This window comes from Arvicanthis niloticus, chromosome 6, assembly GCF_011762505.2.
Source record: "Arvicanthis niloticus isolate mArvNil1 chromosome 6, mArvNil1.pat.X, whole genome shotgun sequence".
In the NCBI taxonomy this organism is placed as follows: Eukaryota; Metazoa; Chordata; class Mammalia; order Rodentia; family Muridae; genus Arvicanthis; species Arvicanthis niloticus.
In genome coordinates, this window is record NC_047663.1 from 91,954,818 (window position 1) to 91,981,534 (window position 26,717).

General features: G+C 53.8%; 3 protein-coding genes and 1 long non-coding RNA gene across 8 annotated transcripts; 2 read left to right on the forward strand and 2 right to left on the reverse strand.

The window, feature by feature from the left end:
• Window positions 1-176: 176 nt before the first annotated feature.
• On the reverse strand, window positions 177-3,427 carry LOC117709832 (uncharacterized). The gene is made up of 3 exons (XR_004607009.2): window positions 3,063-3,427; window positions 2,880-2,990; window positions 177-2,793 (listed from the first exon to the last, which is right to left on the reverse strand). It is a non-coding gene; the product is annotated as an uncharacterized LOC117709832 (long non-coding RNA).
• A 3,371-nt stretch (window positions 3,428-6,798) lies between these two features.
• On the forward strand, window positions 6,799-11,050 carry Kremen2 (kringle containing transmembrane protein 2). 4 transcript variants are annotated; one of them, XM_034507135.2, is made up of 9 exons: window positions 6,799-7,062; window positions 7,298-7,472; window positions 8,269-8,360; window positions 8,436-8,560; window positions 8,737-8,890; window positions 9,205-9,537; window positions 9,618-9,743; window positions 9,825-9,903; window positions 10,135-11,050. In XM_034507135.2, the coding sequence occupies exons 1-9, from the start codon at window positions 6,969-6,971 to the stop codon at window positions 10,343-10,345; spliced, it is 1,389 nt and encodes a 462-aa protein (XP_034363026.1). In that variant the 5' UTR covers window positions 6,799-6,968; the 3' UTR covers window positions 10,346-11,050. The 4 variants fall into 4 exon arrangements, with proteins under 4 accessions (XP_034363026.1, XP_034363027.1, XP_076791362.1 ...); XM_034507136.2 differs by having other exon boundaries at window positions 8,854-8,890; XM_076935247.1 differs by lacking the exon at window positions 9,825-9,903.
• Window positions 11,051-11,525: 475 nt separating this feature from the next.
• On the forward strand, window positions 11,526-15,701 carry Paqr4 (progestin and adipoQ receptor family member 4). Its single transcript, XM_034506174.2, has 3 exons — window positions 11,526-12,064; window positions 13,563-13,784; window positions 13,901-15,701. The coding sequence occupies exons 1-3, from the start codon at window positions 11,899-11,901 to the stop codon at window positions 14,332-14,334; spliced, it is 822 nt and encodes a 273-aa protein (XP_034362065.1). The 5' UTR covers window positions 11,526-11,898; the 3' UTR covers window positions 14,335-15,701.
• Window positions 15,161-25,120, reverse strand: Pkmyt1 (protein kinase, membrane associated tyrosine/threonine 1). 2 transcript variants are annotated; one of them, XM_034506175.3, is made up of 8 exons: window positions 24,906-25,120; window positions 18,982-19,469; window positions 17,524-18,017; window positions 16,803-16,909; window positions 16,503-16,675; window positions 16,180-16,337; window positions 15,494-15,571; window positions 15,161-15,403 (listed from the first exon to the last, which is right to left on the reverse strand). In XM_034506175.3, exons 2-8 carry the CDS (start codon window positions 19,330-19,332, stop codon window positions 15,292-15,294), a joined length of 1,473 nt encoding a protein of 490 aa, XP_034362066.1. In that variant the 5' UTR covers window positions 19,333-19,469; window positions 24,906-25,120; the 3' UTR covers window positions 15,161-15,291. The 2 variants fall into 2 exon arrangements, with proteins under 2 accessions (XP_034362066.1, XP_076793370.1); XM_076937255.1 differs by lacking the exon at window positions 24,906-25,120 and having other exon boundaries at window positions 17,925-18,017; window positions 18,982-19,259.
• Window positions 25,121-26,717: the final 1,597 nt, after the last annotated feature.

Consider the following 26,717-nt stretch of genomic DNA (forward strand, 5'->3'; position numbering starts at 1 on the left):
GACTTGGAAGGGACCTGCTGAGGATCTATTCCCAGCCACAGGGAAGGTTTGAAGAGTGAGCCAGGTACTACCCCTCAGCTTGAGTTCTTTTGAGCTCATGTGATTGAGTTACAGTGAGCCCCAAATGGAAGTGGTACCCCAAACAAAGGCCGGGTTTGCCTCTTGAGACCCTGGAAGCCTCCTAGGCAGATATCTCCTCATTTTTCATCTTAGCCATACCTGGCCCTGATTACCAGCCATACTGGGCCTCCGCCTAAAATTTGTCTTCAGTCCAAAGAGACGGTCTAAGGGCTGGGGAAATAGGTCAGTTAGTAAAGTGCTTGCTACAGCCATAAGGACCTAAGGCAGAATCCCAGCATCCCTGGGGAAAGCTGGGCCTGGTGCATGTCTGTAATCTTAGCACTGGGTAGGGAGAGAGAAGAGGATTTCAAACAACTCAACAGTGGGGTGGGGTTTGGTTTGCTTTTTCGAGACATGGTTTCTCTGTGTAGTCCCACCTCTAGGTAGCTGTCCTAAAACTCACTCTGTAGACCAGCCTGGCCTAAAACTGAGATCCACCTGCCTCTGCCTCCTGAGTGCTGGGGTTAAAGATGTGTGCCACCACCACCCAGCACCAGTGGGATTTAATATATATACATCCCCATTTCTCTGCTTCCAACTCAACTGGGGACCAGCTACTCACCCTGTGACAGGAGCAGCTTCCACACCCACTCGTGCCTCCAGGCACCTCCTCAACCTGCCAGTGTAGACACCACAGTGCCTGCCATGGAGTCCCCTCCCTGGCTGTGTGTGTCAGGTACGATTACCCGATTTAAGGACCAGACACCAGAGATAGACTTAAGGATGTCTCCAGGGCCACTTGGGATACCACAAGCCTTTAGGCCTTCCTCCACTTGCCCCAGCCTACAGCCTCTTGCTCTGGAAGGCCAGAAGATATCCAGAAGGCCGGGGAGCCCAATCTTCTGTTTTTGTTCTGGAGGGTTCTAATAGACTCAGTGACCTACCTGACCATTGCAGAGGCCCCTGTGGAAAAGGAGGGTAGTAGAGGCTGGGCAGGCTCTCCTGCAGCCCTGGACACTTGTGCCCTGCCCACACCGGTCCCCTGTTCACACCTCACTGTCCTCAAGCCCACCAGCCTGTCCTGTCCAGCACACGCTACTGGTTTGGAAAAAAATGACCAAGATCGGCTGCCAAAACCTCCCATTTATCAGCTCACGCTTTTGATGAACGAGGATTCTGGGAGGGCTGAATACTGCCCTTTGCCTAGGGTCACACATAGCTGCAATCAAGGTGGCAGCCCCTAAGGCTGGTAGCTCATCCCCTCCTGTGCAGCTAGGGGCAGAATCTAGACTCCAGACAGCTCTCTGACCAAATCAGGCCATCCAGGCGCATCACCACCACCACCTTTGAGAATCGAGGTTTCAAACTCTGTGCCCATAGTCCTAATACTCAGAGAGTTAAGATATGAGGCACTCAGATGAGGCCAGCTGGGGCTACATCACAAGTTCCAGGCCAGCCTGAGCTACATGGCAGACCCCACTGAGAGTTGAGGCAGGGCTGTGCTTTGTTATCCAGGCTGACCTTGATGTCTTGGACTCAAGTCATCCTGCTGCCCCCACCTGCCACACTTAGCTTAGACCACAGGCATGCACCAGTGTTCCCGGCTCCATCTCTTACTTAACCCAAAGACGATTTAATTAATTGGAGACTATAATTAATCTACACCAATTTCTCCACCATCTCCACATAGTGAGGCCTAATCAGAGAAGAGTGTTGGTGTGTGCAGGGTTACATCTACACTCCAGAGAACTGGCCCGTGAGCCTGTGCATCTCCAGGGGCAGGAATCACTTTCAGATTCTACTCTGCATAGCCTAACTAACCTACCATTACTAATTCACCCTCCCCAACCCAGGGAAGCCCAGGAAAAAATAATCAAGCAGTCCTGGGTGATCTCAGGAGTCCAAGTCATAGTGGGCACAGGGGAGTAGGCCTTCAGCAGTGTCCTCACCCAGAAAGTTCCATGGGCTTAGTACTCACTTAGTACCTGATATGCTTCAGTAGGCCCTGACTTCTCTGGTGCTTGGTCTGAGAGCTTGAGCTACAAAGGGTGAGGTTGCAGTGGCCCTTGCTGTGGTCTCAGGAAGGAGCTAGCCTGGACATTAGACTAAAGAGAACCGCTTGAGCAATGACAGAGATTTTGGGAGTGGAGGTCAGATGTAGCTTCCCTCTGCCTGCTGAGACATTCTTGGGCACTCTGGAGGCCCTTGGGCTTTTGCTTCTGGCCCATGGCCCCCACTTTGGGTCATGGTATCACCCCCAGGGGAGTCAGCTATTGCTAAGATGGAGTAACCAGAACCTTGGCTCTTTGAGGGTGACTTTGGGGAGAGAAACCTTTGATGCCATAAACCGGAGAAGACAGACACTTCTGCTAGTGTCTCCTCTCTCACGTCTGACACCCATGGGACAAGGACCTCCCCTCACCCCATATTACCCTCCTCCCATGGATTCAATCCTTCATCCACACTGACAGTTGTTACAGACAGGGTGCTTGGCAGATACCATAACCTCCTCTGAAACATGGGGATCTTCAGACCCAAAGCTGAGGTGCTGTCCTGGTGCCATTAGACCCTTCAAAGAGACAGTGGGGAAGGCAGCAGAGGGCCGTGGGGCTCTGAAGAGAGGGTCCCCAGCTGGCCCTGATCCGGGCTGTGGATGAAGACAAGCTGTAGGCTCTTTCCAGTTTGAAGACACCTCCAGCCCACATGGCAAAGCCTCCATCTGGACTTCCAGGCCTGGGCACAGAGAGAGTTGTGAGAAAGAGAAGCAGGTTCTAAGGAGATGGCTGTGGGCAGAGGCAGAGTCAGGAGAAGGAAGGTACCTCTTTGAGACAATAATAAGCCAATGCCAGGAGGGCCAGGAGGGCCAGGACTCCAGCAGCAACTGGGACCCCCAAGGGCATTTGTAGCTCCCAGCTGGTGCCATAATTTTCCTGAGGAAAGAGGAGACAGAGTCAGGGGTGTGGGGAAGCAGAAAGGAAGCTTGGGCAGGGCGCAGTTCCTACCTTTCTGCTCCAAACCAGTGGACTCTGAAACCAAGTCATGGTTGGTTCCTCACTGATCACTCTTGGGCCTTCAGGTTCCCAGTCTTCTTCCCAGAGGTCCCCACACCCCTGATACCCCCTCCAGTCAGTCACTGTGGCAACCACTAGGCCCAGTCTGATTGCAAGTGACCAACAGGGCCTTTCTGTTCAGCCATCTCATCCTTCGAAAGTGAAACCTTTCCTTCCCAGGCCTCCTGTGAGGGAGGGGCAATGAAGAACCAGCATAACCCATAGCCTCAGGTCAGTAGCCGCCCTTCCTGAGAGGCCCCTCCAGAAGAATTTCGTGGGCGGAGCAGACAAACTGACTCCACCTCTCAGAATCACCAACCTAGTCCACAATGGCAAATTCCAATAAATCACGAGCGTTCTCTGGAAACAGTTCTCTAGCACCCCCTAGAGGCTGGAGGCAGATGTAACTAGCAAAGGTGGCCACTCTCTGTGCCTCCCAGAGGGCCAACCTGCTGCAACCTGCTGCAAGACTACTGGACACACTTTTCCCTAACTGTGGCATTCCAGTAGGGAAACTGAGGCAGAGGAAGCTCAAGAAATGTGTTTATCTCATAGTAGATGGACAAAGCCATGTGAGTGTCCATGGCTGAGTGTCTCCCAGCCCTGCACAGGCTGTGAGCGCTTACAACAAGCCAGCAGCAGCTTATGTTACAATGAAGGTCAGTGTGGTCTGGAGTTTCGTTTCGAGACTCTTAAATGATCACACACGCTCCCAGTACACCTCAGTGTACTCCGTGACATGGCCAAGGAAGGAAGACTCAGAGAGGTGTGATTCAGAGAGGAAGGTGCAGACTCAGGTGGGGTGAGGGGAAGTGTGAAGGCATGCACACACCATGTGCCAACACAGACAGCTTGGAGTAGGGCTTCTACAGGCAGTACCACTGAGAGACCCAGATGTGAGGTTGGGAATTGTGGGGTTCCTTTTGCTCTGCGTCTGCTCTGGGATCTACCCTCACTCTGATGGGCTCCTAAGTTAGAAGAAATGAGATGGGCTCAAATGCACTCTGAGAAACTTCCTGGGATAATGGCACCCAATGTCTCCAACCTTACATACACACACACACACATTCTAGGCGGGGCAAGTGATATCATGTGCTTCCAAGGAAAGACAAGCAAAGGCCACCTTCCTGCATGTGCAAGTTTTCTGTTCTTTTCTCTCTGCTGTTCCCACATGACAAATCTGTACATACAAATATTTGGGAAGTGACAGGTCAAGAAACTTCTATGTCCACCAGGGTCAGGGTCTTAGGCACTGTGACTTGTGACTCTACACTAACTTTTAGTACTTTGGTTTCCCCAACTGTGAAAAAGCTCTCCTGGAGAGCCTGCACGGGGTCTTAGCTCTCATTGGAGGTATAGGGACAGTAATGGGACTTCTGGTCCAGAAAAAAGAGAACTGGAAGGTGGGCATGGTGGCCCACGATTTTAATTCTGGCACTCGGGGGCAGAGGCAGGGGAATCTCGATGAGTTCCAGCCCAACTTGGTCTATTATGGCAAGCTCTAGTCCAGCCAGGGCTACAAGTAAGACCCTGTCTAAAATATATATATAATTTTTTTTTCTAAAGAGAGAGATGCCTCTCTATAGCCACATGGTTCAGTGGAGTTAGAGAACACCAAAGACGTGGATAGGGACAACGGTGTCAGTGCCCAGCACCTAGATCAGACTCTGCTTGAAACCAGGCTTCAACACTGACCAGCTAGTGAGGGCCTCTGAGCCCCAGTTCATGGATCTGCAGAATGGGGAGGTGCAAACGTTCCCCTAAGGGCCTTGGGAATGCTGACAGGCTGCTGCCTGCACAGGGCTGAGTGTGGAATGCTGAGGAAGTGTGTGTTGAGGGGTGCAGGGCATGAGGCCTGTCTTTCTTTTCAAAGTTCCACAAGCCACCCCAGACTGGAGCTTGTGGCAGGGACACGCTTCCTCTTTCCACTCAGTGTCCCCAGCCTGGTAACTGGACACCATCTCTCTCGCTTGTCCCTTTGCAGGAGACAAGACTGGGCAGATCCATCCTAAAACTGTGGAGGGTTGTTTTAAGGCCTGCTGTTCCTTGGCCAACTCTGCCATGCATGAGGTCCTGGACACTCACTCGTGTTCTTCACATCTTCCTCCACAGGACTGACCCTCACATAAAATGTGAGGGAACAGAACTACAGAAGGCTCGACCTTCTTTTTAGCCCTCTGGTGGAAAGGGAAGGAAAACCCCAGACAGACAGACAGGTCTTCTTGGCGAGTCCTTGTTAGATGTCTGGAGGGCTCTAGTAGGGTCAGTACAAGAGGGGGACTCCCCGCGGGAAGCTCAGCTTTGCTGCTGAGCGAGCTGCCGGAGGAGATGCCCCTCACAAGCCTAAAACCTAAGCAGGTCCATCTCATTGGGATACCCCACACTTATCGCACTTCCTCCACCCCCTCGCGACTTGTGGTGGCCCCAAGAACCTTCTCATGGGGTGCCAATTGCACAACTGGAGGGCTCCCACAGCTAATCATTGATCTCTGGCGTGTACACTTTGGCCTCTCAGAGTCCTCCCTGTGAATCTTGCTTCTCCATCTACTTCAGAACGTATGCTAGGTGGCCAAAGCTCAGGCTGTCAGAGCTGGGCCAGGTCAGTCTGGGCCCAAGGTATATAGACAGGCTGGTCTGATGGGCAAGGGGTCTGGACGGGGTAGGGCTGCACAGAGTCCTCCCCCATCTCTCTTCCCGGGTCCCCGCCTCCGCCCTCCCACGCACCTGCGCTGGCCTCCCCCCAAGCCCCGGGGCAGCACTGGGAGATCAGAGGACTCGGAGGAGTCGGGCTCAGGGGGAGGGGGCGGGGAATTTCCCCCCACGCCTGCCTGGGCCTGCTCCCCTCCCCCTCCCCTGCCAGGTGGGGGGCACCGCTTGGGGAATTCCGCCAAGGCAAGGCTCCGGAGAGCCTGGGCTGGGGTCCTAGGGAGTGGAAGAGATGGAAGCGGGAGAGGGGGCGGGCTGGAACCGGGGGCGCAGCTGCCTTCCTCCCCAGACACCAGCTGCCCCTGCCTGTCGTGGACTGAGCGTCCACGATTCCTGTCTGTCTCCCGCGATCAGGGTTAGGGAGTGGTGCTTTCTTATTCAAGGCAGCCGCGGCGGGACCCGGGGAGACAGAAACGTGAGGATTCCGGGAAGATGTGCGTGTGAGCGTCTTACAATGAATGAGCGGTTTGAATGGGAGTGCGCGCGCACTTAAATCAGGGTGCCTGTGCCCTTTTGACTGGGTGCAGCCGCGGGAGGGAGCCCTGTAACTCTCCCCTTAGGGTCCTCCAGAGGTCTGCTAACACGGTCTGTGTCCCTCCATACCCTCCCAATAGAACCCTCACCGACCACGGAAAAGAAAAAAGAAAGGGTGGGGAGGCATGTGTTGGCACGGTGGGGGTCCCGGGGGACAGGCGTGGGAGGCGTCTGGACCTGCTGCCTGCGCTCCAGTCGCGGGCGGGGCTTCCAGTTTTCTCTAGGGGCGTGGGACAAGAGGGGAGGTACCTATAGGGACACAAGGGGGGCAGGAGGCAGTGCTTTAGAGACCTTGGTGAGGGAGTCTCAAGGTGCAATGCACAGTTCGATGGGGTGAGTGTGTGTGGGGGGGGGCCAGGCACGACCCAGAGCTCGAAAGCCGAGCCTACGATCATCTTCCGGCCAGATACCTTCTCTAGAGACCCCTGAAGAGTGACAGCCAGGCAGAGATCCCGGGAAGATATTTACTGGTCCCAGACGGGCAGCGCCAACAAAAGTAAGATCAGGACAGACGATCAAAGGACAACATCCCCCGCTTCTCAGGTCTAGGAGACACTAGACCCCGTGGGCGTCCCAGGCCGTGTTCTGTCCAAGGCACCATCTCTTTGGTTAGGGAAGATGGGGACACCAGATCTGCAGGGCCTCCTCCTCCTCCTTTTCCCGTTGCTGCTGCCGCCGCACGGGGCCTCAGCAGGGAGCCTGCACAGTCCAGGTGAGTTAGGCAAGGGGGCCAGGCCAAAGTCACTGCTCGCCCTAGGGAAGGGGTCCTAAAGCTGGAGAGGCGGGACAGCAGGTGGGTGGAGCAGTTGAGCAGCCCGAAGGCCCCCTCAACTGCTGAAGGGAATGGGAACTAGGGAGTACTGGCCAGGACCAGGCAGGAGTTGGGTGAGGAGTGAAGAGGCCCAGTAGGTGTCCAGACTTCTCCAGATCCCGCGGTTGCCGGGCAGGCCTGTCCGAATGCTTCCAGGTGAACGGCGCTGACTACCGCGGCCACCAGAACTACACCGGCCCGCGCGGAGCTGGGCGCCCATGTCTTTTCTGGGACCAGACGCAGCAGCACAGCTACAGCAGCGCCAGCGATCCCCAGGGCCGCTGGGGGCTGGGTGCGCACAACTTCTGTAGGTGAGGAGCGGGGGTGGGGGGTGTATGAGTGGGTGGGTGGATGGGCGAGAGTGGGTGGGAGGGTGCTCTTCAGCAAGGCTGGACCAGTGGTGGCAGGAGGCGGGACAGAGAGGAGTCTTCTCTGGCCTGGTACAGTATCCTCAGAAAGATTTAGGGGCGGGCCCTATCTCATACGAGGTTCGCAAGGTTTGCAAAAAACGGGCTTTAAAGATATGTGGGACTTAGTTGATAGTTTTCTGCAAAGCCTCCAGTCAGGGCCAAGACAAAAGTCTTACACCCTCGAGGGGCCCTGAGATGCTGGATCTGGTTGGATCCGCTCCTGGAATGATCTCACAGGTTCTGCCCTACTTGCTTGAGCAGCGTCTACATATGAGGACTCCATCATATGAGGAGTTCAAAGCCACAGCTTTCTTCTGGAGCAGCATCTGTCAGGGGCTGTAAACCCCACTACTCCACCCATTTCCACCATCCCTGCCTTTGGGGTCACCCAGTCTGTGCTCCCATTTTTCTGCTCAGCCACTGGTGCTCTGCACCAGTTTTATGCAAGAGAGAAGTAGTGAGGACCCATTGAAGTCAGGGGAAGTTCTCACAGGAGGTCAAGTCTAACAACCAGAAAAATAAAACCTGCCAGCTCTTATAGAGACTTCTCCTTTGGGAAGTCAACATCCAGGAGCTGGTAGAGAATGTGTACTGACAGAGAGGAGCATGGCTTCTAAAACACACAGACCCTTGGTGGCCACACTCATAGACCATAGGCCAGATAGTGGGCTTCTCACCATCTCCTCCCCGACCACAGGAACCCAGACGGTGATGTACAGCCCTGGTGCTACGTGGCGGAGACAGAAGAGGGCATCTACTGGCGCTACTGTGATATCCCCACATGCCACAGTGAGTAAAGTCAAGAGCCCACCCTGACAGAGGGTCACTTTCAGAGGTGAGACTCTGACTCTGCTCCTTCCACAGTGCCCGGGTACCTGGGCTGCTTCATGGACTCTGGGGCACCCCCTGCTCTCAGTGGTCCCAGTGGCACCTCCACCAAGCTCACAGTTCAGGTGTGCCTTCGATTCTGCCGCATGAAGGGCTACCAGGTACTGTCCTAGAGCCCAGACCCTGACCTTGACCTTAGGACCCCACCCAGCTCCCAACACAGATGCCAAACTTGATACTAACTTCTGAACCTCACCAATTCCCTACTTCCTGAACCCCACTACTCCACCCATTTCCACCATCCCTGCCTTTGGGGTCACCCAGTCTGTGCTCCCAGCTGGCTGGCGTGGAGGCTGGTTATGCCTGCTTCTGTGGCTCTGAAAGTGACCTGGCCCGGGGACGTCCAGCCCCTGCCACCGACTGTGACCAGATCTGTTTTGGCCACCCAGGCCAGCTGTGTGGAGGCGATGGACGACTGGGCATCTATGAAGGTGAGATGTAGCCCAGAATGAAGGGTGGAGTCTAATGTGCCATTGCCCCAATAAGGGTGGAATCGGGGAAGCCTTCTGTTGGACTGGGGCATAATAGGGAGACAAAGATTGAAGGCAGGATCTGTAAGCGCATGATGAACCTGGTGATGAAGCCAGCACTTGATTAGGTCTAAAGGCGGGGCCTATTTAAAGAAACTGGGCGGTGCCAGTTCTGGAGCGCGAATGAGACCTAGGGGAATCTTTCCATCTGGATCTCTGCTCTGGAAAGAAAGCCCGGCTAGCCTCTGTTTCTTGACCACCTGCTCTGCCCGCAGTGTCTGTGGGCTCCTGCCAGGGAAACTGGACGTCTCCTCAGGGTGTCATCTATTCCCCGGATTTTCCGGATGAGTATGGGCCAGACCGGAACTGCAGCTGGGTACTGGGCCAGCTGGGCGCTGTGCTAGAGCTCACTTTCCGCCTCTTCGAGTTGGCTGATTCTCGAGACCGGCTGGAGCTACGGGACGCCTCGTCAGGCAACCTGCTCCGTGCCTTCGACGGCGCCCATCCGCCGCCACCGGGGCCGCTGCACCTGCGCACCGCTGCACTGCTGCTCACCTTCCGCAGCGACGCACGAGGCCACGCTCAAGGCTTCGCGCTCACCTACCGCGGTGAGCCAGGGGCAGGCCCTCCTGCCGCCGTCCACACAACCGCACTCCTGGCCACCCCGCCTCACCACCTCTCTCCGCAGGGCTGCGGGATACAGTGGAGGACAGAGCATCTCCAGAGGACTTGGCCGAGACTCCCGTAGGGGACTCCGATGGGGCTAACGTGAGCTGCAGCCCCAAGCCCGGAGCTGCACAGGCTTCGATACGTGGTGAGGCTGACTTACAAGGTGGGAGTTAACCAAGGAGTGGCCTCTAGGAGGCCTGTCCTCATCGCACCCCTGTGCCCGCAGCCCGAGTCTTCTCCACCATGACGGCCATCTCTGTGCTGCTGCTGTTGCTCCTGTCGCTACTGCGTTTGCTGCGTCGACGGTGCGGGCGCTGGGGCAGGGCCTGAGGGCAGAGCCCGCACTGGGCGCCTGATGCCTTGTGCCTCGGGTGTGGGGTCTCTGGTGGGAAGCTTGGGCTGGGGAACAAAGCTAGAAATAGGAAGGTCCTGGGTTCTTGAGTGGGTGAGGCCTTGGGAGAATTAGTTCGCAGGCAGAGCAGGATGTTAGAGGCAGGGCTGGGTACGGGTCCAGCTGATGTCTGCTCCCTCTTTAGGAGCTGTCTGCTGGCTCCAGGAAAAGGGCCCCTGGCCATGGGACCTTCCTGGGGCCCCGGGAGAAGCTGGGCTGTGTGGTACCGCCGGCCCCGAGGGGTGGTCCTGCCCTGTCCCCCAGGGGACTCTCAGGCTGAGGGTCCTGCTGCGGGCTACCGGCCCCTGAGTGCCTCCAGCCAGAGCTCCTTGCGCTCGCTCGTCTCTGCCCTCTGACCCCAGACGTAAGTGAGTCCATCACCACTTCTGCCAGCGAGATGGACACCTGAGATATTATGCAGCACCCTACCTCTACCTTGTACCCCCTCTAAAGGCAACTCGGTCTCTGGTCATCTCGGGGAGACCAGAAAATCGGACAGGAAGCATCCGGTGCTATTTGGGAACTTGGCCTGACCCTTGGGGTCCAAATGGCTGAAGCCAAAGGGCAAAGGGAATCCAACACCCTAATTCATGGACCTTGATGTGATGGATGGTGTTTGGTTTCAGGGTTCTTTGCGCCTCTTTTGGGGATGGTCCTGGACTGCTGCCTTCGATGAAAGGTTAGGGGCCAACAAAAGTGATCTAAAGACTCAGCATAGATTTAAAATAAAAGGCGTATTTTGGTAGAGGCTTCAGCAAGTTCTTTGCGTGAAGAAGAACCTATGTTAATAGGGTGTGGGCAGGGGGCTGCAGGTGAGATGCTGGGTGTGCACGCGGTGAGCTTTCTTATGAGAAGATGTGGAAGTTGGTCTTGGGTAGTTTTATGAGGGAAAAGCGCCTTCCTTGTCCCTGCCAGAGTAGAAGAGAACCGACCTTGCTTCCCTTGTCTTCTGTCTTTGCCCATTCCTTGCCTGTACTGGGCAGGGCTAAGGGTGTGCTTTGTGGGCGATAAAAGGGAGTGAACTGGGTGGAACCCAAGTTTGAAGCAGCCTGGCCGGAAGGGCTGAGCCTCGCCAAGGGTGCAACATACATCTTAGGTGCACCATACATCTTAGACGCTTGGGTTCCCCGCCAATGGAAATATACCCCCAAAGTGGGTGCGCACTGGCGCTGCTCGGGACTCATCTGAAGGGGGGCCTTAGCCAGCAGCACCTTGGACAGAGTCTGATTGTGGGTTTAGAGCTGGGTAGCCGGGTTGTGCACTTAAGGTAGGTGCCCAAAGGTGTGACAACCTGAAGTCACTAAGAAAGCTGGGGTGCGACATGTTCGTAGACCCAAGGCGCTAGGCCACTCTAGTGGAGGAGCCCGACCAGAACGTCGCGTCCCAAGCCAACAGCCACTCCATGCAAAGAAGGCTGGAACCGCATATGTTAAAAAGAGAAGGCCTGGGCGGTCTCGGGGCGGAGCATCCCCGTCCGCATCGCCCATTGGTCCCTGCAACGTGAACGTCAGGAATCCAGCGCGCGAAACACAGGCAGGGTGGCGGGGGCGAGGAGCCGGGGTGGAGCCTGCTGTCCCCTCCGGCGTCCGGCCGCGCCCGTCCTCCGGGCTGCGGCTAGACGCCCGGCAGCCGTTGCGGCCAACCGGAGCTCTCCCTCCGCCGCTCTGCCACGGTGGAGCTGAATGCACTGAGCTCCGCCAGTGGGGTTGCCGGCTTCTTCTCCCTTGCTGGGGCGTCGAACTCGCGCGTGCGCAGCGCGTGAGGGAAGGGGGCCTGGACCTCCAGGCTGACCCCGGCAGGGCGACCGGACAGCCGGAGGTGAATTGGGATGAGCTTCTCAGCGCTGCAGCTCCATTGAGAAGAAAGCCCAGGGGCAGAGGGTCGCCGATCGGCCGCAGTGCGTGGGGCCATGGCGTTCCTGACTGGGCCGCGTCTTCTGGACTGGGCGAGCTCGCCGCCGCACCTGCAGTTCAATAAGTTCGTCTTGACCGGCTACCGGCCGGCCAGCAGCGGCTCGGGCTGCCTGCGCAGCCTTTTCTACCTACACAACGAGCTGGGCAACATCTACACACACGGTAGGTGAGCCGCGCCCCGATTCATGCTTCTTGCACTCGCGGCCGCCTTGCCTGTGAGCACAGCAGCCCCCCAAGCCCAAGTCTTGAGCTGTCCCTGCCCTGGTTGGGTCAGGCGCCGCGGTGACAAAGCTGCCATTGTCCCAAGCTTCGTTGCCAGCTTCTGCTTTCCCAGTAGTGCCCAAAGGAGGAGAGGGGAGCAGAGTGGGAGCCAGCTTAATCCGGCTGAGCTCTAGGGCTAAGAATCCTAGTATCCCCCTCGGTAATCCTGCGCCTTTGGCACCCTCCCCCTCCAGTGCTCATCCTGGAGATGGGCGTTCACTGGCTAGGAGGAGTCAAAGAGAAGAAGACCGCCCCTGCTTGACCCAAGCCCCTCCTCGCGGTAGCCTAGAGTCCCCGCGACCATAGCAGTACCGTGGGGCTCCGCCTGGTGGCTCATTTCCACCCTCCTCCCGCCCCCCAACACACTTCTTGCGGGGGCCCCTGGAGCTCTGCTGACACAGCCCTGGCCTGTCCTTGAGCCGCCGCAGCTGGGAGAGGGAACTAGAGCCAGCTAGGTTTAGACTTGGGCTTTTCTCTAGAGGAAGAGCGCTATTGTTTAGTCAGACCCCCACCAAGAGTGGGGCTGATGCCTGCATTTGTTCTCCATTAAGGCAATGCCAGCTGCCTGTGGGGAAGAGAGGAGTGTCCAAGAAAGGCCAGCGCTGGGAGGAACAGCCTGCACCCCAGTGAAGACAGGATAGGCTTCCTCCAGTTCTTTCCCCTCATTCTGGCCTTTCCTGCTTTTCTTTCTTTATGGAAATAAAAAAAGACCCAAAGCTTTCCATCTGCCTGGACATTTGACAATGTTAAGTAACCCTGAGGCTGGTATGTCCCTTCTGTTCTAATCAGAACTCAGGCTGAGGTCATGCTTCTCCAGGTTTCTGCAGACACGCCAGGACAGACAGACAGAGCTGGCCTGGCCTCCTGTGTGGCAGGCAGGAGCTGTGGCTCTAGCCAGGAATTAGCCTGGCCTGGTTCGTCACCCTCTATCCTTTGCCTGCTCACTGGGCTCAGCTGGGACAGATTACACCAAGCTTGTTTCTGCACCTGCAAAGTAGGGCTTATTGTCTCTGCTTCCACCATCTGCAGGGATCCCGACAGCAACCCTTCTGGAAGTTTATAGCCCACAAGACCTCTGCAAGGGCAGGCGGGCAGGCAGCGGCACTGAACTCTGCCTTGCCCTGACTTTCTTTTGTTTTCCATAGTCAGACCACTTTGTTTATTTTTCTTTTTAACATATATTAGTGTATGAGTGGGTGGGTGAGTGTGGAGTGCCCAGGAATGTTAGAAGACAATTTGTGAGGATTGGTCCTCTCCTACCATGTGGAGCCCAGGGTCAAGCTAAGGTTGTCAGGGTTAAGAGCTTTTACAGACTAAGCTCTTTTCCTGGCTCCAATTGGTACCTTCTACGGATCACATTTTATGCTGAATGTGTCTGATATATAACTCTCCCTTCTAGGGCTAGCCCTGCTGGGCTTCCTGGTGCTGGTGCCAATGACCATGCCCTGGAGTCAGCTGGGCAAGGATGGCTGGCTAGGAGGTACACATTGTGTGGCCTGCCTGGCCCCCCCTGCAGCCTCTGTGCTGTATCACCTCTTTATGTGCCACCAAGGAGGCAGTCCCGTGTACACCCGGCTCCTTGCCCTGGATATGTGTGGAGTCTGCCTTGTCAACACCCTTGGTGAGCCAGGGCCCCAGGAAGGTGGAGGCAAGGGCCACTGGTGGGAGGTCTGGGTTGGGAAGATCTGCTAGTTTAGACTTAAATCCTTTCTCTGCTCTCTCTCTCTCTCTCTGCAGGGGCCCTGCCCATCATCCACTGCACTCTGGCTTGCAGACCCTGGCTTCGCCCAGCTGCCCTGATGGGTTACACCGCACTGTCAGGTGTAGCTGGCTGGAGAGCTCTCACTGCCCCCTCCACCAGTGCTCGGCTTCGAGCCTTTGGTTGGCAGGCTGGGGCCCGCCTGCTGGTGTTTGGGGCCCGTGGAGTGGGGCTGGGTTCAGGAGCTCCAGGCTCCCTGCCCTGCTACCTGCGCATGGACGCACTGGCGTTGCTGGGAGGGCTGGTGAATGTGGCACGTCTGCCAGAGCGTTGGGGGCCTGGTCGCTTCGACTACTGGGGCAACTCCCACCAGATCATGCACTTGCTGAGTGTGGGTTCCATCCTCCAGCTCCATGCTGGGGTTGTGCCTGACCTGCTCTGGGCTGCACACCATGCCTGTCCCCCAGACTGAGCTGCCTCCTAGCTGCCAAACTGGCCTGCCCACAGCTTTCTGGGACAAATTACACCACCTTTCCTCCTACTGTTCTGCAAGGGGCTGGTTCCCTGGAAGAACCAGCACATGGGACTTCCTAGCTGGGAGACCACTCTTCATTCTTCCCCATGGATTAATCTCTTCTTGCACCCAGGCCTTCAAATCCCAGCTACCCCTCTCCTTGCCATCTGGGGTACTGTTTTGCTGTCATTAGAAGAAAACCATTTTTTCCCCCATTTACCCTGTTTGATCTGTGAGAGTCTCTGACAGTTGAGTCCTGCCAACTTACCAAGCCTCCAGCCCAGAACAACTACCCCTATGTTGCTGCTCCCATAAGACCCCTCCTGGATTCTTGAACAGCCTCTCTAACCCTGCTTCCTGGCCTCCGTCTTCCTGCTCTGCATGCCAAACCTCTCAGCAGCCAGAATTTTGCTGTTCCTGTCATTCCTGCAGTGAGGATGCAGAGGAGTGGGACCAGGCTTCTCTCAGGACCAAGTGGACATTGGTCCTGCTTGTATTATCTGGCCAGGAGACATGAGGGGAGCTGCTGCTTTTCCTAGGCAACAGGCACAGATGTGGAACGGAGGCTTTGGACTCAGGCTTCACTGGACCAAGGACTCAGCTCTTCAGTGCCATGGATTGACTGACCTGCCCACCAGAGACTTGTCTGCTCAGGAAATCTCTATACAGTGGGTGGCTCCAGCCTGCTGGCCCAAGGGCACTCTACAGCAGGGTACCGACTCACAGCCAGATCACCCCAAAGGCCCAAGACCCTCGGCAACATCAATAAACGGACAGGAAGTGCTGTGTTGCCACATGAACAGCCTTGGGTGTCCCCAAGACTCATTACTTTTTATTAGATACACAAGTTTCAGGGGGAGAGGTGGGCAAGAAGATCAGAGGTTTAAAAGCACCAAGGCTGGCTGGGCCTGTGGCTCAGGCTGGGTCTAGGGAGTCCTCAAACAGGCTGAGGAGGTTCCTTGGCTCAAAGGCGGGGCAGGGACCTCTTGGAGGCTCTGTGTCCATATCAGTTAGGTCCAGGGCATCCCTTGGGGGAGGAAAAAAAAAAGGCCTAAGACATTGGATCCTAAAGACAACTGTGCCCAACCCTAGACCCTGGGCCTGCTCACCTCCTCACCTTGGTGTGTACCTGCCCCGAGGGGTGGAGGTTCTCCTGGTGATCCGGGACAGCATGGTCTCTGGAGAGAGTGAGGGACTACAAGAAAGAGGACAAGCAGGGTACTGAGGGTTGGGCAAAGGAGGATATCAACAGCCCTGCTCCTTCTTGGTTCCAGGCCCTGCTTGGTGAAGGTCACAATTGAAATAAACACTGGCAGCTGTCAAGACCCCCAGCCGTGTTCATGGGTGAACTGTCCCTTTTCTGGTTCAGCTGAGCTGGGTGTTGAGTTTTGGTAAAAACAGCTTTTCTAACATTTTGCTGTTAGAAAGAGCTTCCGAGTGAGGGGAATGGCTCTATAAAGGGAGGGAATCCTGAGAGTGTATGGTTCCTCAGTGCAGCTGTTTCTTAATTATACGCTCTTTCCCTCGGCTAGCAGACACCTGGGAGCAAGGGAATCCTCTCAGGACAGGGCCTTACCAGGTACTGGGAGGCATCCACTCGGGGGAGATAGCACTTAATCTCTGAACAGGGGCAGCCGAGGTGGGGACTGAAATCCTTCACTGAATGTCACAGCTGCCCACACAGACACAAGCTACCTCTACACTGGCAGTCTTTGTCCCCTGAATGTGACAGGGACCCCTTACATTGACCACAGTGAAGCACACACACACACACCACCCCCATGCCCTGGTTTTCACACCCACCCTATGCTGTCATCATTCCAGCTGCTGGAGAGGGTGCTATCCAGGAGGGGGCTGCAAGGTGGAGAGCCAGGTGGTGTGGCTGGTGGGCCTGGAGGCTGCAGCCAACTGGCAGGATGAACCAGGCCATGCCAGAGCCAGCAGAGCAGAGTGACCAGGGCCTAAAGAAAGAGTGAGCCTCAGAAACCAAGCCTTGTGACAAATCACAGCACTTGGGAGGCTGAGGTAGGAAGTTGGTGAGTTCGAGGGTAACCTGATCCATACGGTAAGTTCAGAAGTGAGCCTCAGGAGACCAGGTAAGACAGCCCAGCACCATGAAGGCTTACCTGCCACAGGGCCCAACCTCGGCTCAGGGCTTCTGCAGCCATATACCACACAACATTCCAGGGGCGTGGCTGCCTCAGCATGGGCAAGGATAGCAGGGCCTCAGCTGTGGCTCGAAGCTGGGGGTCAGGCTCCAGCATCATGGTGAGGACAGAACGCAGCTCAGAAGACAGACCTGCCGATGAGGCAGGGCCATGTCAGGCCAAAGTACCGACTGGGCCCTTAGTCCAACGGTACCCCCTACCACTTGACACCACTTGCCAGAAGCTGGTGATCGCTGGCTCCTCTGAACCCCCACTCACCAGCAGTGAACTCAGGGGGCAAGTATCCCTGGCGCAGCTGCTGCCAGCCCTCCCCACCATGGGGCAGTTCCATGTTGCAGGCAACTTCCAAGATGGTGAGACCCAGACTAGGAAGGAAGAGGCAGAGTCAGCTTTGTGGTACAGATCCCAGTCCTATCCGGCATCTGGTGGGAAAGGGCTTTTCTCTTCTACCATAAAACATAAAGTTAGTGAGAGAGGGGTAAGGAGCTTTAAGGAGAGCCCTAGAGGACCAGTAAGCACCGGTCAAGATGGACACCTTGTTGTGAATTATGGACCCCACACTCAAGCAGTTAACCCAGTGCAGTGAAGGTCCATCAGAACCACATTGACATGCAAATTGGTTTCCATGATTATTAGGGTTGGCATCAACATTCTGTAGAGATAACCAGAATACAGTGATACAGGGCAGTCGTAGCCAAAACCCTGGGGCTGGCTATAGTCCCAGATGTTAACTGGGGACTTGACAAGTCCCTCCACCTCATTACTCTCCCAGTCCTGGAGCATAGCCACGGAGCTGTGAGGAGATGGCTAGCCTACAATGTGAAGGGGCCTTTGGCAGGCTTGTTGTTTACCCTGGAAACCTCCCAGGCTGGAATACCCTCCTACCCTAGTGCAAGGAAAGAGCTCCTCTATTGGGCAGTCCCTCCCCCTGCTGATCAGCCACAACAAAGGGCTCACAGAGACCCTATCCCAGCCTCACCTGAACACATCTGCTGCTGTGCCATAGGTACCCTGAAGCAGTTCTGGGGCCATGTAGCGAGGATCTCCCTCCTGGGCCTCGCCAGCACCGGCTGAACCCAGCTCTACCAGTAGTCCAAAGTCGCCCAGCTTGCAGCGGCCCCGGGGGCCCAAGAAGATGTTGGCAGGCTTGACATCAAGGTGAACTAGGCCTTGACTATGTAGATGGTCCAGAGCCAGCAGAGTGTCCCGTAAGTAGCCCCAGACCTGGGTCTCTGGCAGGCTGGCCCCCCAGGCTTCACAGTGTTGCTGCAGGCTGGGCCCGCAGAGCTCTGTCTGCAGGTATAGGATGCCACCCTCCTCCCAGGCCCGCTCCAGTCTCACGCAGTGTGGGTGCTGCCCCACCTTCTCGTGGCCGCCTACCTCAGCCAGCTTTCGAGTCCGGTCTTTGGGGCCTCGGAATGGCGACATGGAGCGCTTAACAGCATAGAGTCGCCCATCTTCCTTGGAGCGCACCTGGAAGGGAGGTGTTGCCCAGAAGCAGGATAGGGGGGACAGGGGGCGGAGCAATCAAAGAATGCTATTCCAATTTCACAATGTAGGGAAATACATGTCAGCCTTAGACCTCTGCTGCAACGATAACTAACTGGACACATGTCCACTGCAGGACGGTGCGTCAGAGACCCAGGGACAGAGAAAATGGGGCAGACCTATGCCCTCTGACCAGGGTCCAGTGCTAAGAGAAAATGGTAGTCCCCCAAACCATGGGCAGTGTGCTCTGTTATGTCCAAGCTTTTCTCTGGTGAGGAAAGCTGATGCAACGGCCTGTGCTGTTTGCATTTTAAATAAAATTGCTTTTAAATAATGCTTGTATTAAGGAAAGCTATTATTTTAGGAGAAATATAATTGGAAAATTAAAACCATATTAAAGAAAATGATGGGCTAGGGAGATGGCTTAGTGGTTAAGAGCACTGACTGTTCTTACAGAGGTCATGAGTTCAATTCCCAGCATCCAATTGGTGTCTTACAACCATTTGTAATGGGATCCAATGCCCTCTTCTGTTGTGTCTGAAGACAGCTACTGTGTGTATAAAATACATCTTTAAAAAAAATAGAAAAGAAACTGAAAAATGATGCTGGGCCAGGGAGAACAGCTTTTGAGCCTGCTAGCCTAGGGAATAAGGTGGGGACTGGGATCAGATCCAGGTCAGACAGAACCAGTCATGGACCCCATCACGGCCATCTCCAGGCAGAGAGCAGAGGCTTGCTGTGGGCTGTGCTAGCCTGGACACGAAGCCAGCATGCATGAGGCAGTTCTTGGAGGGACTTGATCTTGGGATGCAGAGATGGCTGTAAGCCTTAGAGGCAGATGTCAGAGAAAAAAGGGCAGCAGGATGCCTAGGACACTCTCCCACTGAAGGAAGGGAACCCAAGGCAAAGAGGCTCCCCAGAGAAGCCTAGGAAACCATCCTTCATTTACCTTGAAGACTTCTCCATAGGAGCCATGACCCAGGCGGCTGAGTCTCTGGAAATTCTGCTGAAAGAAGGACTCTGGCCGGCTCGGGTCATAGCCAGGACTCTGCAGGGTCTCTGAGGTCTCACACAGGAAAGACACCCTCCGGGGCTGGGGCTGGTGCCAGCCTGGTGTCCGAGGGGGGAACAGACGGCTGACAGGGATACTACCCTTAGCAGGGGGCCGAGGTGGAAGGCTCCGGCTGAGGCCCCCAGGTCTTTTGAGGGAGAAACCAGGCTCTGCATGTCGGAAGTAAGCTGGAACTGGGATGGGGGTACCATTTAGGGGTGGTGGGGTGCCCTCAGTGGGCATGGACATGGCCAACGCTAGAGGATCAGAGCACAAAGCAATGTGTCCACTCAAACAATGCTTGATCCTGTGGCCCACAAGAGAGCCACTTCTTTGCCACACATACGTTGTACTGTCCACATGAAGGCTGTGTGGGCCACAAGCACCTGCAGAGAAGGAAAAGAAGAGGCCATCACACACCTGCACACAGTGCCATCTAAGGCTTGGAGGTGGCAATTACATGAAGTCACAACCATATCCTGTGTCCCTGTATTGGCGAGGGCCTCATACGCAGCAGGGACGTTCTAAGCCCAGCAGCCCCATAGTTATCCATTCAGCCTTCCTCCCTGCAGCCTCTCCCAAGGTCCCTCGTCACCAGTTTAACAGTAAAAACAACTTCTGAGTTCCAAAACTTCCTTCTTCTATTTTCAGAGTTATTGTACTAGGATTGGTTTTCTTCTAGAGTATCTCTATTAAATATGAGACCTGGGAACTTCTCAGAAATAGACAGAATAGAGGGGAACGATTCAAAGCCATCTTAAGTCTCTGAATGCAGTACTAAAGACATAGAAATGAAGTGTTTACAGAGGAAAATCTAGCAAATCTTGGTAAGAATGTGGAGAAATGGAAGGATCTACAAGTCCCCGGCCGTGGGCAGGGTCTGCAGGGTCTTCTGTTGCTTCCACTCCTGTCACAGTTGGTGTTTGCCTAAGAGAGCAGGCTCTCAGCATCACTCAGCCTCCCACCAACTCCACAGGGCAGAGGCTGGTTTTCAGTTGAGTGGTAGATTAGCCAAGACCTTTCTTCTCTCTCCTGCCTCAATGAAAGACAAGATGGAAGTTCTACATTGGGCCTAGCAGGCTGAGAAGCTCAAGGTTCCAGCCCCAGCTCATTCATCGGAAGAGAGCTCCACATTGGAAGACGCAGAGGAAATGCCAGGGGCCTCTGTCCTGTCTCAGGATCCCACTTGTAAGGCAACAGGGCCAGCCAGGAAAACAGGCACCGCTGTGGCTTAGACTGCCCAGGGGCAGAGGCAATCTGTAAAACAGAGCCTGAGGCTGTCCCCAGGAAAACTGGACTTTGAAATACTGAGACATTCATGTCTGACAATACTGTCAAAAAAGTAAGGGGGGGTGGGGGTGGGAATGAATGGAGCTGGCCACAGTGACTGCACCTATAATCCCAGTACTTGGGAGGCAGAGGCAAAGGATAAGGAAGGAGTTCAAGGCCAACAAGAAAAAAAAAAAAGGACCTGAAAGATGACTGAGCAGATTAAAATACTTGCTGTGAAAGACTGACAAGCAGCTACATCCATGTGGTAGCACATCACACCCTCATAATAATAAATATTTTTTAGTGAGTGATAGCTGTAGGTCTTAGTTGTGGCACGGTGTGTAGCCCTGTAATTCCAGTAGGGAGACTGAAACACGAAGTTCACAGATTTGAACTTTCTGACTCAAAACGAAGGAAGAAGGGGCTAGCAAGGCAGCTGAGGAGTGGCTGCTCTTCTGGGGTTTTCAGCACCCACGAGGCTGCTAGGGGAAGCTGACACCCTTTTTGGCCTCCACCCACACTACTCACTTATAAAACACAGGCATATGTTCAGGCAAAACACCATACACATAAAATAAATAAACAAAACAAATAAGCAACTAGGAAGAAATGCTGGGCATGACGGCACATGCCGTTAATCCCAGCATTCAGGAAGCATAGAGTCTTTATGAGCTTGAGACCAACTTAGTCTATACAGATAGAGCAAGGCTAGCCAGGGCTACATATATAGTGAGACCCTGTCTAGAAAAAAAAAAAAAAAAAAAAAAAAAAAAAAAAAGGAAAGAAAAAAGAAAGGGGGGAGGAAAAAGAAGAGGAGGAGGAAGAAGAAAAGGAGGAGGAAGAAGAGAAGGAGGAGGAGGAAGAAGAAGTGCAGCTCACTGGTCAGTGGCAGAATACTTCCCTGGCATGTGATACGATGGCCCTAATATGATCCCTATTTATGTCAAAATTAATGGACATATGCTGGGGCACCCACAGTTAGCACTAGGGAAAACAAGGACGTTAAACACACAGTTGTCATCTCAACCGAAAAGACCTCTTTTACCCAGAGGGCTGGGAACAGAGGTGGCTAACAGCCTAACCTGTGCTAGAGAGCCAGGCCATACCTGGCTCCCCCAGGCAGAACCGGAGGTGGCTAATAGCCCAGATGACTGCTGACCAGATCCTCCCCTAGGCCTTAGATAACACATGTAGCCTATAAAACTGAGTTGAGTTTTGATCTAATTATGCTTCCTTGTACAGAGGGGATTCTGTTATACCAGGAAACCTTTTTCCAAATTGTACTGTACTTAAATATACCTATAATAAACTACCCAGCGTCAAATTCTAGACGTTTGAACCAACACCAGCTACTGAGTTAAACTGCTGAACTGGATTCTCTTCTTGCCTCAGAGATTAACCCTTTGCAGGCCCTAGTGCTTACAGAGACACCCCCACCCCCAAATGTACATACAAAAAACTAAGGGCCTAAATAAAAGGGGAAACCTGTTCCTAGCAATGGTCCGGAAGTTGTGGACTGGTGTATAGTTCTGGTACAGTATTCCCAGACTTTTCTTCAAACAAAGTAAAGGCCTTCAGCTCAACTAGTACAATCCCTGTTAGAATTCCAGTTGGCTTCATTAATGAAAACAATGAGCATCCCGGTCAGTGGTGGCGCACACCTTTAATCCCAGCACTTGGGAGGCAGAGGCAGGCAGATCTCTGTGAGTTTGAGACCAGCCTGGTCTACAGAGTGAGTTCCAGGACTGCCAGGGCTACAAAGAGAAACCCTGTCTCAGAAAAAAGAAAGTGGGGGAAAAAATAGCGAGCTGCTTCTACAATTCATTTGTGTGTTCAGGAGACAAGCACCCTGCTTTCAGTCAAACTCATAAAAGACTAAATTTGGAAGATTCACAATTCCAAATGTTCAAACTTTCTACAAATCCACAGCAATCAAAAAATGTTTATTCACATAAACATGAAGAGAATACAACTAAGGGTTCTAAAATTTATGGTTAAATCAATTTTTCTTTAAAGCTAGGCACAGTGGCACACACCTTTAACCCCAGCACTTGGGAGGCTGAAGCAGGCAGATCTCTGTGAGTTCAAGGCCAGCCTGATCTACAGAGCAAATTGCAGGACAGCCAAGGCTACAGGGAGTGACCCTGCTTCACTGTTGTTTTCCCCTCAAGACAGAACTCGTTTATGTAGTTCAAGCTGGCTTTGAACAGCCTCCTGCCTCAACCTCCAGAGAGCTGGAATTACTTATTTTCAAAAAGGGTGCCAAACAACCCAACAAGAAAGAAGAATCTTTTCAACAAATGACAGAGATAACTGGGTAGCTACATGGAAAAAATTACTACAGGGAAAAAAAAAATCAACTTTTTTTCCCACTCAGTATATTTATAGTTTTACTTTGTTTTGAGAAAAGTCTATGTAACCTGGACTCTGAACTTGAAGCAGTCCTCCTGCCTCAACCCTCTAAGTGCTAGGATTACAGGCATGAGGTACCACTACCTGACATTGATTGACAGAAATATTAGTGTTTGATCTTGGAATGGATGCCCCAGATTCACTAGTGGTCTTATACATATATGCTTTCTTAGGATGCCTTTTCAAAAGCTATTATTCATTTATGGATCAACCATTATTTAAAAGCTATTGGTCATTATGGGTCAAACCAAGAAGCTACCACATGTCAGGAAAGCATTCTACCAGCGCTACATCCTCAGCCCTACATCTGTGCTTTCTAACTATGAGACCATAATAGCTTGCTAAATCTGACATTTATTTTATTTTTATTTATTTTTTATTTTTTTGAGACAGGGTCTCCAGTTTAAGCTGTCTTCAAGCTCCCTCAATGTGCAGCCAACGGAAACTGTGAGGTTTTGATCCTCCTGACACCATCTCCAGGGAGCTAGGATCACAGAAGTCCCACTACGTCTAGTTTATGTGGTGCTGTATATCAAACTCAGAGCATGATTCATGTTAGGCAAATGTTAAACCAACTGACTTATTAATATAACTCCAGGCCCTAAATCTGAGCTATTTTGAATTAAGAGCACCTGGCACCAGGATTTTGTGGAGCTGCAACTCTGTACTGACATACAGAAAGCTCAAGGGCTTAAGCCCAGTGTCTAGCATAAATGCTAACTGCTGCCTTCATCAGTGCTTTAGGTAGTAGTTGAAAGGACTCAAGTATAGTAGTGTCATGGTGTCAGTAACTCACTATGTGTCCCTAGGGCCAAAAGCCGGCATAAGGTTGCTACAATGTTGTAACTGAAACAAAGGCAAAAAACAAAAAGACAAAAAAAACGAAAAACAAAAAAACAACAGAAAGAGTTCATTTTAGGGGAAGCCACAATGTATCAAAAGATGCCACACCTAGCCTCCGTGGTAGCTAGATCAAATTACTACTTAAGTTAGGTACTTAAGAGGATTGGCTGGAAGGCTCTCTTGTTATGGCTCGATTTACTTCAAGAATCTCATCCCAGAGGGTGGCCTTTGGCTTAGAGATAGAGTGCCCGCCTAGCATCATCAAGGTCCTGCATTTGATGCCCACCCTAGAAAAAAAAGAAAAAACAAATCCCATCCCAGGTCTTCTTGAAGGAATCAGACTGTCAAGATCCATCATCGTGCTGGTTAATTAAACCTACATACAGCCTTGAAGGTGGGGAGGGGAGGTAAGAGTACTTGCTGCCCTTTCAAATGACCAGGTTTGATTCCCTGACACTGACATACAGGTGTCTGTAACTCCAATTCCAAGGGGAACTGACACTCTTTTCTGACCTATGTGGGCACTACGGACAAACGTAGTGCACAGACACACATACAGACAAAAATACACATACATTTAAAAAATAACAAGAAGACTTTTTTTTTTTTTTTTTTTTAAAGAAAGAAGGAATACAGTCTCCATGCCTAGCACCTGGGAGTCCATCACCTTCTGTCATCAGCCTGAAAATCCGTTCCGTCTCAATGTCATTTTGGTTTCAACAGCACTGGTCATTTACATTCTAATACCTCTGGCCTGGTCATACAGCCTTTATGGGGTGAGAAGGGTTGGTAGTGGAGTCCCGGCTGAGTCCAGAGTGGCCCCGAGCCACCAGTCAGCCAGGCGACCTCCGGGGTTTCCAGGGGCCTCACCCTCTTACTGAGCTGGACACATCTGTTGACCACCATCTAGCGTTAGACTGTGAGTTCCTCCCGTGCAGGGCCGCTGCTGAATTCGCTCGGTGGGCGAGGGGGAACTCTGACAAACAATTGCGTAGACAGGCTGTCACCCGGGGGTGAGAGAGATCTTCCCAGAGAGCGGCGGGGAAAGAGAGACAGTGCTGGGAAAGGGGCCCGCGGGAGTAGGCGGGGCGTGGGCGACAGTGCTGACCTGGAGTCATCCCAGGGCCAGCCGGGCCCGTGACACACAGGGAGGGGTGGGGCTGCTGCAGGGGGCCGACCGGACACTGAGAGGAGGCCAGGGGGCCGTCACGGGGCGCAGCGCGGCAGGAGCGCGGGCCAGGGCGCCAGGCGGAAGAGCGGCGCGGCCGGGAGACCTCACCCGGGTGTGGGCTCACCTGGGGAGGCTGGGCGGGGCGCAGCAGCGAGATCCGAGGTTCCGGGTCGGCGGAGGCCGCTGGGGACCTCGCAGAGGCCAGGCAGGCCGGGGTCGGGCAGCGGGGGCCTCTGGACACCGGGACGAAGCACCCTCCAAGAAGGGGAACGGCCCGTGAACGCGCGCGGAGCCAGCTCGCGCCAAAAATTCCAAACCGGCCTCGAGGCTCCGCCCAGGCTCGCACGTGGACCCGCCCCCTCCTGGTGCAGCCCGTCAGGCGCCGAGGGCATTGGCTCCGCCTCGCGTCCTGCGTGCGCACGGAGGTCTCCCCGCCCCCGAAGTTTGGCCAAGCGCGCTCACTGCGCAGGCGCACCTCTTCGGGGCCTATTGCAGACTAGGTAGCTAAATTCTTTTTTAGTTTGGTTTTTCGAGACAGGGTTTCTCTGTGTAGCCCTGGCTGTCCTGGAACTCACTCTGTAGACCAGGCTGGCCTCGAACTCAGAAATCCGCCTGCCTCTGCCTCCCAAGTGCTGGGATTAAAGGTGTGCGCCACCACCGCCCGGCGATAGCTAAATTCTTAGTCCTAGACGCCCGGTGGGAACGATCCTTGGCCCCTCTCTCGGTATCCCCAGGACAATTGTCTGCCTTTAGACTATGCCCCCCCCCCTACCCGCTGCTCTCCATTGGCTGCCTTAATATTCTTGTCTATAAAAGTGGCAGGTAAGGCCCTGCAGCCAAGTGACAGTTTCTCAGGGAGTTGCCACTGGGGGCAGCACAAGCAAACGTCCCACTACGTATAATCTTATGCACAATCAGGCACCACCGGTCCTCATCACACCCTGCCCCCCACCCCTGTCCCCATGGCGATTGGGAACTCTAAGAAGGTGGAGTCTCCTTGTGAATAGGCATCAGTTACTTCTGAGGAAGATTCTTACATCCTTTAGTTCCAAACCTTGTGCTCAACTCAGACCCCTTTCAGTCTCTTCCTGGCCTCACAACCTACGGTACATGCTGGGCTTTCCCAAGCTTCAGGTTGTCACCTCTCTTCAAAACGTGGAGTCGAGGAACCTAGGACGATTTCTTTCAAGTGGTTAGCAGAAGGCCTGCGCAGAACAAACGTGGGATGGTGCTTGCTTCTTCGAGAAAGGGACTTTTATAAATTTCATCTAGAAGTGAGAAATCATGCCTTATAGCCAGTCTCCCTAAAATGCCCCTGCAATCTCTTGGAACAACAGTGGGGAGGGAGGTCAGGCCCTACTTAGAGCTGGGGTACAACCCATCTCCAAGCCTTTCCCTTTGCATTAGCGTCTCTCAGAGCCAGAACACTTGTGACTTAGGCTAGTCCTTGTTGAGGACCCCAGACAGGTCGCTCTCCAACTATTTAGAACTACTTTCTGCCAGCCCCATTTTCTGGACAGACCCTGCCTCTTTCCAACTGTTCATTCCTCAAAATCTAATTCATAATGATTAAAACAAACACAATAACTAAAAATCCTGCACTGGTACATACCTATACCCTAAGCACGGAGGCGGCTGAGGTAGAAAGATCACATAAGCCCAGGAACTGGAGGCCAGTTGGGCACTATAACAAGACCTCTGTCTTAAAATCAATCAAGCCAATAAGTAAAAATTGGATAAAGTGCTATGATCCCAGCACTGAGGAATGGGGGGGGGGGGGTGCTAAGGCAGGGGGAATCTCTGAATTTAAGGCCACCCTGATCTATATCAGAAGTGCCAGAGCCGGGCGGTGGTGGCGCACGCCTTTAATCCCAGCACTTGGGAGGCAGTCAGGCGGATTTCTGAGTTCGAGGCCAGCCTGGTCTACCTAGTGAGT

Coding starts and splice junctions, on each gene's coding strand:
- Kremen2 (XM_034507135.2), top strand. CDS start 6,969: ATGGGGACACCAGATCTGCAGGGCCTCCTCCTCCTCCTTTTCCCGTTG. Junction 8,361..8,435: donor TGATATCCCCACATGCCACA/GTGAGTAAAGTC, acceptor CTCCTTCCACAG/TGCCCGGGTACCTGGGCTGC. Junction 9,904..10,134: donor CTGCGTTTGCTGCGTCGACG/GTGCGGGCGCTG, acceptor CTCCCTCTTTAG/GAGCTGTCTGCTGGCTCCAG.
- Paqr4 (XM_034506174.2), top strand. CDS start 11,899: ATGGCGTTCCTGACTGGGCCGCGTCTTCTGGACTGGGCGAGCTCGCCG. Junction 12,065..13,562: donor GGGCAACATCTACACACACG/GTAGGTGAGCCG, acceptor TCTCCCTTCTAG/GGCTAGCCCTGCTGGGCTTC. Junction 13,785..13,900: donor CTGCCTTGTCAACACCCTTG/GTGAGCCAGGGC, acceptor CTCTCTCTGCAG/GGGCCCTGCCCATCATCCAC.
- Pkmyt1 (XM_034506175.3), bottom strand. CDS start 19,332: ATGTCCATGCCCACTGAGGGCACCCCACCACCCCTAAATGGTACCCCC. Junction 16,910..17,523: donor ACAGCAGCAGATGTGTTCAG/GTGAGGCTGGGA, acceptor CTTCCTTCCTAG/TCTGGGTCTCACCATCTTGG. Junction 15,404..15,493: donor CGGGGCAGGTACACACCAAG/GTGAGGAGGTGA, acceptor TCCTCCCCCAAG/GGATGCCCTGGACCTAACTG.